This window comes from Camelina sativa, chromosome 4, assembly GCF_000633955.1.
Source record: "Camelina sativa cultivar DH55 chromosome 4, Cs, whole genome shotgun sequence".
NCBI lineage: Eukaryota > Viridiplantae > Streptophyta > Magnoliopsida > Brassicales > Brassicaceae > Camelina > Camelina sativa.
Genome location: NC_025688.1, coordinates 25,197,219 through 25,212,496, shown reverse-complemented (window position 1 = coordinate 25,212,496; position 15,278 = coordinate 25,197,219). Strand labels below are relative to the sequence as shown.

Sequence of the window (15,278 nt, the reverse complement as noted above, 5' to 3'; positions counted from 1 at the left end):
TTTTTTTTTTTTTTTTTTTTTGTCTGCACTTCACCGTGAAACTCAGAAGAAATTGCTCTTTTTTTTTTTGTGGGAAGACCCGTGATCAAATGATAGGAGGAAGACAACAGGAGAGACACGGAGATTCCAATTCCAATTCCTTATCCATAATTGAAGCTTTCCACCGCTTTCGCCTATTTTCCCTCTTTGCTCCGTCGTCATCTAGGGTTTCCTGTAAGCTCCTTTTTCTCTCTCAATTTCTCTTCTTTTTGGTAAATTCTGCCATCTGGGTTTGTGTTAATGGAACCGATTTGTGTTTGAATTTTAACATAGCTTGTAAAATTGGGCGTTTTTGTTTCAATTGGGGGGTTAAGGCGTTTCATTGTTTGCTAATTTGATGATGCTTATGATGTTATCTAGAACGGTACATGGTTGTGTTTGAACATGGTGGCGTTTTTGATTCGTGTAATCAAAGTGATTGTACATGGTTGTGTTTTTGATTAGTTTAGTCCTCAATTCGTTTTAAGGCTCTCTTTTTGTTAACCTTTAGCTTCTCTTGGATCGTTTGTGAATCTTAGTTTGCATCACATTAAGCTTCTTAAAAACCTCTCTTTTTGGCAATAGTGATATCATTCCGGTTGGTAGTAAGTGGTAACATCTACCGCTTTGATACATTATCTAGGCACAACAAGAAGAATGAGTAGCTGAGAAGTGTTTGTTTTCATGTCCTGTTTTGGGTTGATCAGTGTGCTACTTTTGCTTTGCCACTGTTTGATTTTAAGAGACACTAAAAGTGTTTGGGAATTATTTACAGGATGCATGAGTTCTCTACTGTTGATGGTTTTGCGGAGATAAACGAGAGCTTAGCGGAGATGATTAAGTACATTGCAAACGAACCTTCAGTGGGGCTTTACTACATCCAACAGCACGTCCGAAACGCAGCACCAAATGTTCTTAACCTCAACACCAACGTTTTGGACAAGTCTCGTGAGACAGGCTTGCATACCGAGGATTTGGAAGATTCTATCGCCATGGTGAAATCAATGAGAGAGTGTGGTTCGCCTATCGCTGATGATATGATAAGAGACATCAAGAACTCTTTATCGATCATGTCTTCGAAACAACCGAGGAGAGGAGTCATCCTCAGCTCCACAAACCCTTGGAGCAGATCTACCAGTATAACCACAACAAGTCGTGGTTCTGATTACAGCCAGGATGTTAGTGAAAGCAGCAACTTATTCACATCAGTGTTCAAGACGGCTAAGGAGAAGGCAAGCAACATCAAATGGCCACAGCTTGATTTCAAAGAACAGAAGGCGGAGTCTAACCCCGATGATGTGGAAAGCAATGAGTTAAAAGAAGAAGGAGAAGAAGAAGAAGAAGTCTCAGGCAAAGGTGATCATATTGTGGAGACAACACAGTTTGAGGAGTTCAAGGCAGGTAAAGAAGCGAGTCTCAAGGCATGGCTTGGAGATATGGATGGTAATGTGGATGTTGGTGAACGTGTTGCTGAGAGGATTTAGGTTTTTCATTAATGTCGTTGCGGTTACGAGAGACTGCTTATTTATGTATATTATTCACTTTTATCTCACCGATAAAAAGAGTTCAAATTTTGAGTTTACCTTTCATTTCATTACAATCTTATTAATCTGTCAATCAAAACAAAGTGTTTCCACTAAAATATAGTTCTACTCAAAAATCCTTCATTGTGGAGTGAATATGTGATTAATGTTAAAGTTGTGGTTGGAAATAGTTAGTTAATAAAATATCTAAAGGTCCAATTTCTTATAACAAGAGGTTTAGAGGGGGTATTCAACTTGTTTTTTTAAGGATTTTGGAAGATTTTAATATTTTAGAATTTTGTAAGATTTAGGAGATGTTTAAGAGATTTGATTGTGTTTTAAATTTATTTTTATTTTTATTTTTGGATAATGAAATGTGATTCTATCATATTCTATGAGATTTTATAGTAAACTTTGTGTGATTTTAAAATATTTTGCTGTAGATTTTTATTAATCGTTTATTTGTGAAGAATTGTCGATCAAGCTAACAGCCGCACTAACATCTTGCTTTCTGGTTCTAATCAATGATTATATGGATTTTTATTTTTCACAACCTCCTGTGAATTTTCCATGGTACTGTGGCCACAACAATTTCCCATGGTACTGTGGCCACAACATACAAAAAAAAAAAGAAACCAAAGAAACTCATATGAGTTATATATCCGGAGATCAACAAAAAACATACGTGATACTAACTATGAACCCCATATATTTTTAAAGATATGTTTTGTTTGTAAGCCCTTTGAAAAACCATAGATTTGATATTTGGATTCTAATGGGTTTATATTACATCCCAGTCCACAGGCGTTTTTAAGTTTATTTTGATGATATGCTTAGCTGTTTATTATAGTTCCTATGTTCAGAGCCAAATGACCCAATAGCGAGATGCAGCAAGATGTTGGATAATATATTCGATAATGGTTTGGTTGCTTATATTGATGTTTGTTAGTTTATGATTCACTTGAAATCAATCATTTGGATTCACAGTTGAAAACGAAGCTTCAAGAGTGAAAACTGACTGAAGCAGAAGAACAAGGATTTTTGCAGAGTAACACACAAGCCATCAACAGTTCAACATGTGTATCTATCAAACACTCTAATTAATACAATTAGAAACAGAGGATAAAAGGAGCTAGCTTAGCTATTCTTCTCCTATAAACAATGAGGACTTATTCAAAACAAGAAAACGTCAAACAAATGCAGAGTAGTTGCCAGGTTCCGAAGGACTTTATCCTTCATACTTGTAGTTCCTTACTTTTCTACAAGTGATCCAATGAACAGAAAAGTCTAAAATGTTTCTTTTTGGTATATGATGATTTATAGCTCATCTTTGGAACGACTCGAAGGCCAACATGACGATGATGTGCTAAGACTCTCAAGCCATAATTCATCACCAGGACTTGAGTTCGAGTCAGTGTTTCTATGCCACGACCAATGTGCTCGTTTCCCGTCCATAACCTTCAGTCTCCCATGTCCGAAACTCGATTCGCGATATACCGATAATTTTGAATGCTTCTTAAACCTATAATTCAAGCACATTGTGATTGTGATGATGGTTTCTATGGCTGAAAAGAGAGAGAATAGAGATGGTGATGGTTTGTTTCTTTACAACAGCTAAGAACAGAGAAACCAACTCACAAAAACAGAGAGATAAGAAAGTTTTGAGACGAATTCAGGGATGCCAAAGCCACGAGGTGCAGAGCCAGCGATGTCAAAGACAAGAGTGAAAGGAGACAAGAGAAGCTTGATTGGACTGAGCATCAGCGAATTGTGCTAAACGACCTGTACTAAACGACAGGGTCCTCTCAGACATTGGAAACAAAGAAGAAGAAGATAAGGAGCTTTCTGGTTTTGGGTTAGATGAAATCCTTCAAAATTCTATGTTAAAGGGTATGATTTGAGAATATTATTTTTCAACTAAAAAGAAGTAAAAAAGTCTCCTAGAATCATTCAAGGTAGCATTCTAAAAAAAATTGTGATATTTTGAATAACAAGAGATTTTAAGTTGGTTTTATAAACTATTGATTGAATAACAAGAGATTCTGGATTATTTTAAATGATTTTATATAAATCTTAGTTGAATAACATAGGATTTCATGATATTTTTTAAAAATCTCAATTGAATAACAAGGGATTTTAACAATACTTTAAAATCCTTTAAAATGTTAAGTTCAATACCCCCCTCTTAAGGATTTTTTTCTCTTATTATTCATCTGTTCTATATGATACAACATATATATAGGGATACATATTAGGGTTTAAGGTTTATACTAATGGGCCGATAATGGACATCCATATAATACAATATATTTATAACACTCCCCCTTGGATGACTATTATTAAAATGTAGTCCCATGCGCATATGAGATGCTGCCTCGTTAAAAACCTAGTGGGAAAAAACCATGGTTAAAAGAAAAAAAGTGCAGCGCGCTTTTACTCCCCCCCCTTGAGTACATCGCTTGAAATCTTCAAAATGACCGAACCAATATGATGAAGTAACTTCTTGAAAGTAGTGGTTGGAAACACCTTGGTAAATGGTTCGCCAAATCTTCACATGAACGAATCTGTAATAAATGTGTATCACATTCTTCTATTGGTAATGGGTTTCGCAAGTGACTCATCTTTATCATTATCTTTGTTTCTCACGATCTCATCAATGTATATCAAAGATTTTGAAGATGATAGTCTTTCACCATTAGAATCATAATATTCCTTTTCAGGTGTTTATCTTTCGCGTGTTCTTTTGTTGTCTCATTAAAAACCTTTCAAGGAAAAACCCAATGGGATAAAAACCATGATAAGGGAAAAGAGTACAACCACACTTAAGATCATATTTCTCCCTCTGAAAGCATCATCTTCAGGTTATGCATTATGATCATATATATCATCTTTCCTGAACTATTATAAACAACGCTTTCAGGTACAAACTCATATGATCATCATATATTCTACTGGGTCATTGAACTTCAAGTCATTTGAACCCCTTTCATATAGAAGATCTATTTGAACTTAAGCCCAAATATTCTATTACATACAATCTTCCAAACAGTCTTATACATAAGAGTATCATAATCTCCTTTTAAAACCTTCTCTTTCAACTCTTCTTCTTAGTATGGTACTACAAGACCATTTTTCTATGTAAGATGATGTAAGCATCTTGAGATAATATCTCTTTCATCAGATATCAAATTTGTAACCTCAAGAAATTTCATGAAATATCTGATCTTATACAATCTGATTTCTCCATCTTCCAGGAGTAATATTTCATCATTGATTATTTCTCCATATATTTCTTGGTATGTGAAATCTCTACTAAAGATTAGATAACATTTTCATCATCAACATATTTGCACTTGTTCTTGTACCTTTCTTTTACCAAGAACCACTTGTAAGTGCTGAAGAGATAGGAGACACATATAATTTTTCTTTTAATGAGGTTCAGCAAATGTCTACATCCTCAAACTTTCTTGAAAATATTTCTTGAACACAATTACAGTCATTGTTCAATCTCAGATTTACACAACTCTAAGATCTTCTCTTAGCTTGTTCCCGGTCTATTTTCAATCCACCATGAGATCCTTAAGATCAACAACAATGATTTACACTCAGAATTCTCTCATAGAGATAAACTCTCACCCTTTTTTCTTCAAAGGTGTCAAAAAAACATCAAGACTTCTTTTTGCTTTTACAATATTCTCGAGAACTATAAGGTATTGCTTCTAGCAATATAATTAGCAAGATAATTACTTTAAGGGACATCTCTTATAGTTTGAAAACCTTCTAAATAGACTAAATTAAGTCTTGCCTTATTTTCAAACTCATAAGGGATCTACATAGTTGCTTCCACCATATAAGAGTGCATTTCTCATAATAAATATCAAGTATTTATGAGTTTCATTGTACTACTACATGTACTTTATTTCTCAGAAAGATCCCTTCCGTCCCACTCATTTTACACTTTCAAGTGTAAGGACTACAAGTCCAAATATTATCTCTTCAAGAGATTTGAACTATTTCATAGCTATTTCTTTCAATGATTAACCAATCATTCTTTGTGTACACTTTTCAATAAAACTTTTCTATTAACCGCAGTTTTATGATCCTCGATTTTAATCTATAACATAATCAACTGCAACACTGCATGCAAACATATTTACGACGTCGATTTGCTTTTTGGTTCCTTTTCTTTCGAGACATGACTCAACTTGTTGAGATTTATTTTCATTATGATTCTCAGGTACATGAATCTCTTTCTTACTCATGTATTTGTCTCTAAATCTCCTCTAGAGATTTACATAACTCTCTGCTTCCTCGGTGCCATATTAAATTATGCTCATTTTCTTTTCCGAGGATGCTTATATTTGGAACCATAAGTTTATCACACTTCATGCGATCTTTAGACTTACTAGCAGTTGATCTTATCTTTCTAGGATATTAATTTCAATTGGAGCACAACTGGTATATGTGATATTGTCACTCAAGGTCAGAAAATGTCTTCTAGCATATTTGCTAAACTTTGCAAATAAATTATCTTTTTCAATTTCTAGCACACATTTCAAAGTACGAGGATCAAGATAATTTCTCCTAATATATATATTTTCTCCTCCTCATGTTGGAAAGACTGACTCACTGAAACAGTCTCTGCATCTCGAGCCTCATATTATCGAGATATTCATATCCAACATATTTCTAACATTCTTTCAAATTCCATCTTATATCATTGTAGTGGAGCAACCAACATGTATAACACATTTAGATGGCATATATCTGGTTTTTGACCCAAACCAATAGTAATGGGGAGTACTCATGATTATTCGTTGGCGTGATGCGAATTACTTGACATATAGAGTCATTTATGTTAATTAAATGGCATGGTTTCACCACCATTGTCAATTACCCAAATACTCCTGCAAACTCCATGTTGCAAGTTAATAACAAACATATATAGTGGATGATCAGTCCACAATATCGTTTTGTATACATACCAGAAAATTGACATTATCCAAATTTATGGGGTCGGTGAAAGCCATATAATCGACTTGCTTTATAAAGCAGCACACAAAATTAACACACTAAGAAAACTCTTCAGGTTCTCTATTGAATGTTTTCAGAAATTTCTGATTATTCTTTTGCATCATTACTAAGCCGGAATGGCTAAACCTGTCATGCCAAACAATGAGATTTTCACAAAGCATTTTATCTTCTAGATAAAGCATGTAATCTCAAAAATACTTTGATTGTCTTGGGTAATACTTATGATTTCAAAGTATTTTCTTCCTTATTGTCTCAACATGATTACTTTTCAAATCCTCAAGATTTGCTTTATCAGATGAGTGATTAAACTCATTTTGGGTGTGAGTATAATTTTATATTTGTTCCATCACCTATGTATGTGGGATTCATGAATTCTCCCCCTCGAGATGATGACACTTCATGTATATCAATCTCGATTTGAATCCCACTTTGTAATCAATAATATTCTCAAATTGGATCATGTATTATACTTTACACCCTTTTGATTTTGAGACTAATTGGGAGACTATAACACATTAATATCAAATTGTGTTCCCATAGACAGTAGTATATATACTCTTCAAGAGCTTTCAATACTTTTTCTACTATTCTTAATATTGTAGTAGAATAGTGGAAACCACTTATAGCATAAAGTCATATTCACTTCAAAGAATATACCAGCCCAATAGGATGTGATTCACATCAACATCTCATAATTTTACTCATTCACACATCACAAGATTATAAAATTTTAAAAATATATATTTTACTATATTGTGTCTACATGATAACAATATTTTGTGACAAGTAGAATATATTTTCTCTAATATATTTCTAACAATGATATTATCTTTTATTATAATCTTGGTTATAAGTAGAATTTAGTTGTTTATATATATTCTCTTATAGTCTTTTAGTCATTTACTTTCTTTAGATTATTCTAAAGAACTAGTGAATTTTTATGGTCATATACTTGGACTTAAGATGCCAAGAAAACATGATCAATAATTATTATTTAGTAATTTGTTACTAAATTTTCAATGTATTCACCATAAAAAAGTTGGAGACATGATTTGAAATATTTTATCATGATATTATATCTAACTTTAATTAGATTTAAATTTGTGATTAAACAAATAAAGTAATCACAAACATTATAAACAATTATATAAATGAGTGCTAAATAAATATTAAACACCATTTCTTATAAATATATATAGTTATATATATTTCTTTGTTACCTAAAGATTTTATTTCAAAATCTAAAAGGTTTTACCAAGAAATATAATTATATTATTATAATTATTTTATAATAAGAAATTATATATATATTAGGGAAACCGTTCCAGCTACCATGATAGAGCATTAGACGATGGTGATTATAATACAGAAATAAATAATACTTATCTCTATAGTAATGGGTGATCGGAAATCAGAAACGTTGTTGAAATTGATATGCATCAGACCATACGTCAGCTAGAGATTTTGGTGAGTAATTATTTCTTCAGTTCTCCATATAAAATCATGTTGCAGTAGTAAACTCTGAACAAACAAACCAAACAACCAAATACTTATATAATTTAGTTTTAGTCTTTATATAGCAGGAGAAGACACTTATAAGTAAACACTCGAATAGGTTAGAGTAATTAAACAATAGAACGTGAATGTTTGTTTACTAAACAACGATTTACTCAACCAAATAACAAAAGTAATAAAACAATAAGATTCCAGCAATAAAAAGAAGCAACATACATGACAACGATCTCATGATTATAATTATTTTTCATTAGTCACGTACTTGATTGACAATTATATATCATATACACAGATCAAGATAAGTTAGACATGTATTATAGTATATAACAAAGCAATGAAATTCTCTTCAAAGAACAATCGGTTAGTGTTGGTGTCAGAATATACGACCCTATAATTTACTAACCGACTTAAACCAACGGAGGTTGTCGAACTAAACAATAATTAAAACTTGACAATATACAAATCTCACCGAACAAGTATCTGTAACAATATACAGATCTCATGGAACAATAATTAATTAAGCATTAAACGATAAAGTATGAGGTTACTTATCTCTATAATGAACGATAAAGGGGAGAAGGCGGTAGAGATTTTGTGTTTGCACCCGATATGGTTAGGGGACCAGTGGCGGATCTAGAAAAAAAATTTAGCCGGACAAATTTTAACTGAAATGGAAAAAAAATTCTATAAAAATTCAAGTTTTTTGGTGAAAAATATAACTCAAATTTTATTTAAGAAAGACAACCCATTTAAAAAATTTGGTTAATTTTTTAAGTAACATAATGCTATTAAAAGTATATGGGATTGTAATATTGGTAAAATAAATAGACAAATTGGACTTTTAACTTGGGTTTGTATAGATTGGAAGACGCATTTGATGTCAAAAACGTGCGAATATAGAAAAAACTGAGTAACAGGGGCAAAAAAAACATTTATTACCAGGGGCATAATTCAAAACTGTTATAAAATAGCATTAGTCTAAAAAAATTTGACAGTGGCAACTGCCCCTCCCTATTCTAACGTGGATCCGCCCTTGTAGGGGACGTGGGAGAAAAAGAAATTTTGGAACGTACGGTGAGACTGCTAGTTTTTTTTTTTTTCTTTTTTTTCATATAGCTAGGATTTAGAGCGTGTTGATAACGTGTTATAACAAAAGGTTTAGGAAATTGTTCTCTTATTATTCATTTGTTTTATATGATAAAATATATATATATATATAGATACATATTAGGGTTTAAGGTTTATACTAATAGACCGATAATAGACATCCATATAATACAATATATTTATAACACAATTGACACTAATTAATTAATTAGTGTCATAACTAAGTCTGATGTTCAATTGATTGTGGAGTGAATATGTGACTAGTGTTAAAGTTGTAGTTTGTCCATAAAACCCAAAAAATGGTTCCCTTTTGCAAAAAAAAATCTCCATAATGCGTTCATAAACCTTAAAAAATGTAGACAATTCTCTTAAAAATAAAAGTCTTCTTTAACTTTTGTTATTAGAAGAAGATCCAATCAATTCATTAGAATTAAAAAGTGGGTCAGTTAGGATTGTTTAAAATCTGGTAGTTTTTTATACTTTGCTTAGCAAAGTACAATTTAGATATTTTTAAGACATTGTTGAAATTTTTAACAAAAATTTGCAGTTTTAATTCTTGATAGATTGAAAAGTTAATAATATATATGTGATTAGAGCTATATATCCATTGCTATGCGCTCCGACATCGTCGCCGTTTCTATATAGCAACCAAGCTTGTTCCAATAACTAATAAAAATTAAGTATTTTTGAAAACTTAAGAAAAATATATAAATATTTTCTTTTGATTATTATGAATTTAATTATAAGTTTTCTTCATGACAAAATATTTATAAGTTTGTTGTTATTAGAAGATCCAATCAAATTAATTCAAGAAAATAATGTTATAATATTTTCTAAAATATCTATACAAGTCTAGTTACATGTAAAACTGGTGCTTTCGTTTGGTTTAGATTCGCGGACCTTCAGTTTTAAAGTGAATGATATATAAACAAAAACTTAAGCAATAATAAATGGTTTTGTACTATAACGATAGTTTAGTTTTCCGGTTCGCATGGATTTATCCAAATTGAATATCTTTAATTAATAAATAAATAAAATAATAAAATATTTAAAATACTATATTTTGTTACTGTAGTTTTAATTCTTGATAGATGATTTTGTTTAACAAAGGATCGTTATTTATATTTGATTATTTTCGTCAGTTCCCCAGTCCAGAAAATGAAACAAAATCCTTATACAGTTGGATACATTTTGTTAACGAAATTGCCCTTTTGTATTTTTTTCAGGAATTGCCTAACGAAATTGGTGTGGTCGAACAAAATCGAAGATGTTGTATACCCAATTTTTATCCAGAATATCAACAAATCAAAGAGGTAGGTTATATATGTTTAACTTTAACATATACTATATCATGCCATACTAGGTTTCGTTTTTTCATACTTATTAACTTCGCTTAATTTGTAATAAATCTACCATGGCCCAACTACTTCGTCCTAACGATTTATGGCGTTGCATGCCATAACATCATTGGGGCCGGAGAACTAAAGGGCGAGAAATATGTGCTCGTTAGATCGAGCCATGGTGAGAAAATTGGTGTCGCTGGAAATTTGAAAGTTTTATGATGGTATGTCTAATCTCTGATGTTGCAGATTCTCTGTTTTATCTCTACCCACTACCTATGCTTACTGGATTTACAATTCCAGTTGTGTCATATCATGAATCTTGGATCATTGATATTGATCCCCGAAATCTTGGATCATTGATATTGAATCCCCGATTCTTTTATTATTAATATAGATTTTTTTTGGCTACGTTGGTTTTAACTAATACAATAAATTTATTTTGTTTAAAATAGATTTGTCCATATTTTTTTTTTAACCTTTTGAACATTGTAGCAACGAAGTCCAAGAGGGTCCCCTACCAGGTCGGTCTACAGAGGGGAAATCGACTGTCTACTTCCACTCTATAGGTTTCTCCAAAACCCTGCAATATATGGTAGACATGCGAACCAGTGACTTCTCGCTCCCACACGTTCTTAGACATTTTTTTCTGCCGTAATTGAGATCTAAAGAAACAAAAGAACATATCAATTGCTAAGATCTTAGACAGTGCTCATCTGCTTAGATGATGAAGCAATTAAGGAAGTTTCAAACCAAAGAAAGCTCTTGTTTTACTTGTTCTTTCAATGATATGCAAAAGTACGCCACAAAATAGAGAGTCCACATTCACCGATTTTTCTTTGGTTTGATTATATAGATATGAGATTCATCTTGAAGAACATAACATATAAATATGACGATATGAACATATACTCTACAGTTAGCTTAGCCTATATATATATATATCCCTTAAAAGAAGAAGAGTTCAGTTGTAGGCTTGTAGCAGTCATCTTCAATTCTTCCAACCCAATGCCTTTAGCTCGCTCTGCTTCAATTCCGCATGCTTCCCTAGCCTGTGTGATATAATTAACATATGAGTTGTAGCAACTAAAAGGTCTGATTTTCTTTCGTCTAATGAAACTAGCTGATAGATAGGAAATGAGTAATTACATAATTCATCCCCAAACGATTCTAATCAAATACTCGAACAACAGTCAAGTGAAATCAACAAACGGATAAGAACCGGAAAAAAAAAGAAAACATAAACAAAGGTTAGGCCTCAATGCAAGAAAACATTACCCAAGATCTGAAGGTAGTCTGAATCCACCTATACGGACACGCTTCAATGAATGAACCTGGAACAAGTCAAGGCAAAACAATTACTATCGGTTTAGTTTAGATATCACGTGATAGAAGTATATTGAAAGGCAAAAAGTGAAACGATTTGGAAATCTCTATCAGTGAATGAACATAATCAAATCTCATAATCACAAAGTCTGCAATTCCAACATGATTAGTTCACAGATGAGTATGTTCACAAGGAATGGGGTATTGATAATATATCAACTCAATGTATTCTCAGACTCTTATGGAGATCTTATTATTATTCGCGAAGAATGTAAATCCAAGTTTAGCAAGGAGAATGCATAAGACGAAAGCTGACCTCAAGCCCAGCATTTTTCACCAATTCCCTAACTTCATGGTTCCTCCCTTCGTGAACCTGCACAGGTCCACACAAAAGAAGTTAACTTTCCACAAGATAAGTCATGATCAGCAAACAACATCAGACTACAATAAAGAAGAACTTAAGCTTTGGAAAAATACCACAATACGCAGCCGTGCTCTTGGTATATCATGCTGCTTTGGCATCAACTCAACTGAATCCGGGACACAGTGTACTCCTTCCACAATTGTCCCTTCACTGATAGCCATTAAGTGCCGTTTGTGTATATCACCGACAACCGTAGTAATATATCTGCCATTACACACAAGACCCTTGAACTATTTAGACGCAACATAAAATGTTCAAAGAAAGAGTAAGTGCTTGAATTGGTACAACTAAGAGGATCAAAGCCTAAAACCATAATATCTCGAATTAGTGACTACTACTACCAGCAGCCAAAGCAAAAAAAATAACTCTGCAATGAACATCTATCTGAATTATAATCATTAAGAAGTATTTGGCACGAGCCAGCCTTTTTCATTAATCTTACTCAACCAAAGGTTCTACATACTAATTGATGATCACCTAATCATGAGTAATGAAGGTCTGTTAAATGAATATGTGAACTCACTCTTTCGGTAAACTAGATGAAGGATGTGAAAGTTTCTGAGCGAAATCTCCTGTATAGCAAGAAATTTAAATGCCTTTTAGAAGAACGGAAGACATAAAAAAATTGTACAAACTAACATGTTGAGTGAATACAATTACCATCATTTGTAACTATTATTAATCCAGTTGTGGCAACGTCAAGACGACCAACGGTAAAAAGACGAGGTTTGGGAGTCCCTGGATTCCTTTTATCCTACATTGCAAAGACAAGTAACTTCAAACCAAGTTTTCTCACCTAACATACTTAAATGGTGAATCAGACAATTCATGAACAGGAAAATAAAAGTATCTTACCCAAGAGGACATGTACTCCTCAAACAAACTAATAACCGATTTGACCTCTTTCTCTCCAGAAGAACAGATGTATCTGCCATTGGTATACGATGCAAATATCAAACAAAGGTTACAAGCTTCCTAAGCTACAAGTGTGAACAAGCTATGAAAAGGCTAACTAACCCTTTAGGCTTGTTGAGAGCAAAGTAAACCTTTGGAGGAAGTTTCTTAGGAATACGATTTCCATTAACATAAATAATGTCTCTTGATGGATCAACTCGAGTCTGCATAAAACAGAAATTGCTAGCTAAGCTTTCTTTTTGTAAATCAAAACATCAATTTTGATTCCCAACAATGAGAAGTAACTTTTTAACCTGTGGAGTGTTGCAGAGAATACCATTAACAGTAACCTTTCCATCAAAAATAAGTTCTTCAGATGTTCTTCTTGATGCCACTATATCAAATTCTCATAATCATTAGAGAAAAATTCCCAAACTTTAATACAAAGGAAGGGTTTGGTTTGGTTTGGCTGATACCTCCAGCAGCAGCGAGAACTTTGCTTAAACGTTGAGGAGGTTCTTTGAAATTCTCATTGTAAAACCTACGCGCAGCTTTAGAGAGCTTTGGCACTGATTTCGAAGGTGGAGCTGAGGCTGAGGCGGAGGAGGAGGAGGAGGTAGTGGCGGTGGAGGAGGTAGTTTGGGTTTGTTTCTTCTTGGGTTTATCTTTCTTCTTAGGGTTTTGTGTAGTGGCATCGATGGCGAGAGAGTGGATTAAACGAGCGGGAGGTTGAGATTGGAGTTTGAGTGTTCCGTCATCGCTACGTACGATCCAAGGGATGAAGAGCTGTTGAGGGGAGACGCCGCCGCCGCGAGTTGAGGAAGGTTTTGGTTTTGGAGGAGCAAAGGAGATGTCGAATTCGAGAGGCTCAGAGGAGGCAGAGCAACGGAGTGTACGGATGGGGAAGAAGCGAGAAGAGAGAGGGAAAGCTTTGATTTTTAGGAAGGAAGCAGCGAATGAAATCGGAGATGATGCCGCCACCGACGCCATTAATCGCCGATGGGAGTGAGAATTGTGAGAGAACGGTTTTTTTTCCGATGGGGTTTTATCTCATTCTTCGGATATTGTTCTGTTTTTTTTTTTTTGGGATTTTTGATAAAATAGGTCCTTTTATTTAACCAAAATTAACAAAACAGATCGTATATTTTTTTTTAAATTAAAAACAAATGGTTAAGTCTAAAAACTAAAAATTGTATTCTAAAAGTATAAACTTTCAAACTAATTTTAACAGTCATGATGTTTTTTAGTAGAGTCGAAACAGTATTTCTAAAAAGAAATTCAGTGTTTATATCAAAATTAAACAATATATTGTAAAAAGCTTTTTAAAAAAGTCGAGAAATCAACATGAGAAATAGAGGATCAATATTTGACCTGATATGCATTTATTGAGAATAGAAAATATAAATTTGAAAATTATTTATACAAAACTTATTTTTTTGTATTGTAAATGATAAACATGAGAAAAAAAAACAGAAGTAGGAGATCAACAAAATGTTATTTTTGCGGACTACATACTCTTGGCTATATAAAATTAAAAACCTGATTATATAAAGTGAAATATGTAAATTAAACATATTATCATCCCGGTTTTTATTTATTTTATGTGTTCGGTATGAAATCCCAGCATGCATATTTCACTTTAGTATATAGAGTGGTAGTAAAACCTAACATTCTCTCCAAATATACCATTGGTACATAAATATGGTTATTCGCAATTTATGTCATGAACTATTTATATCACAGACAATTTATATCCCTTGCAATTTATATGAGTGACGAACACAAATCATCGCTAGGGCCTAGGAGACAAAAGCAGGACATTATGTTGATAAGGAGTGTAATCATATAATTATTCATCACAAAAAAAAAAAGACAAAAATAAAATATTGAAATCGTTAATGATTGATGTGTAATGGAGTATCATTTCTTGAGCTGTCTAAACCTTCACTGCGGCATCAATTTTGCACTGATAGGTGTATATCATGATGATTACAATTTTTTGTGATGACAAAACTATCTTCCTTTCTTTCTATTTGTCTCACAAAGATTGATATTTTATAAATTTTAAGAAGTAATCATAAAAAATATTTAAAATTT

General features: G+C 32.8%; 2 protein-coding genes across 2 annotated transcripts; one reads left to right on the top strand and one right to left on the bottom strand.

Annotated features, from left to right (window-relative positions):
* Positions 18 to 1,612, top strand: LOC104782369 (BLOC-1-related complex subunit 8 homolog). The gene is made up of 2 exons (XM_010507282.2): positions 18 to 213; positions 794 to 1,612. The coding sequence occupies exon 2, from the start codon at positions 795 to 797 to the stop codon at positions 1,500 to 1,502; it is 708 nt and encodes a 235-aa protein (XP_010505584.1). The 5' UTR covers positions 18 to 213; position 794; the 3' UTR covers positions 1,503 to 1,612.
* Positions 11,337 to 14,237, bottom strand: LOC104782368 (uncharacterized RNA pseudouridine synthase aq_1464-like). Its single transcript, XM_010507281.2, has 10 exons — positions 13,658 to 14,237; positions 13,496 to 13,575; positions 13,305 to 13,405; positions 13,143 to 13,215; positions 12,948 to 13,041; positions 12,811 to 12,859; positions 12,341 to 12,491; positions 12,180 to 12,236; positions 11,816 to 11,871; positions 11,337 to 11,589 (listed from the first exon to the last, which is right to left on the bottom strand). The coding sequence occupies exons 1-10, from the start codon at positions 14,169 to 14,171 to the stop codon at positions 11,529 to 11,531; spliced, it is 1,236 nt and encodes a 411-aa protein (XP_010505583.1). The 5' UTR covers positions 14,172 to 14,237; the 3' UTR covers positions 11,337 to 11,528.

Excerpts from the sequence above, each read along its gene's own strand:
- LOC104782369 (XM_010507282.2), top strand. The coding sequence starts at position 795 with ATGCATGAGTTCTCTACTGTTGATGGTTTTGCGGAGATAAACGAGAGC.
- LOC104782368 (XM_010507281.2), bottom strand. The coding sequence starts at position 14,171 with ATGGCGTCGGTGGCGGCATCATCTCCGATTTCATTCGCTGCTTCCTTC. Across the intron at positions 13,216-13,304 it reads GCTCTCAACAAGCCTAAAGG|ATACATCTGTTCTTCTGGAG; the intron begins GTTAGTTAGCCT and ends TACCAATGGCAG. Across the intron at positions 11,872-12,179 it reads TGAAAAATGCTGGGCTTGAG|GTTCATTCATTGAAGCGTGT; the intron begins GTCAGCTTTCGT and ends GACTTGTTCCAG.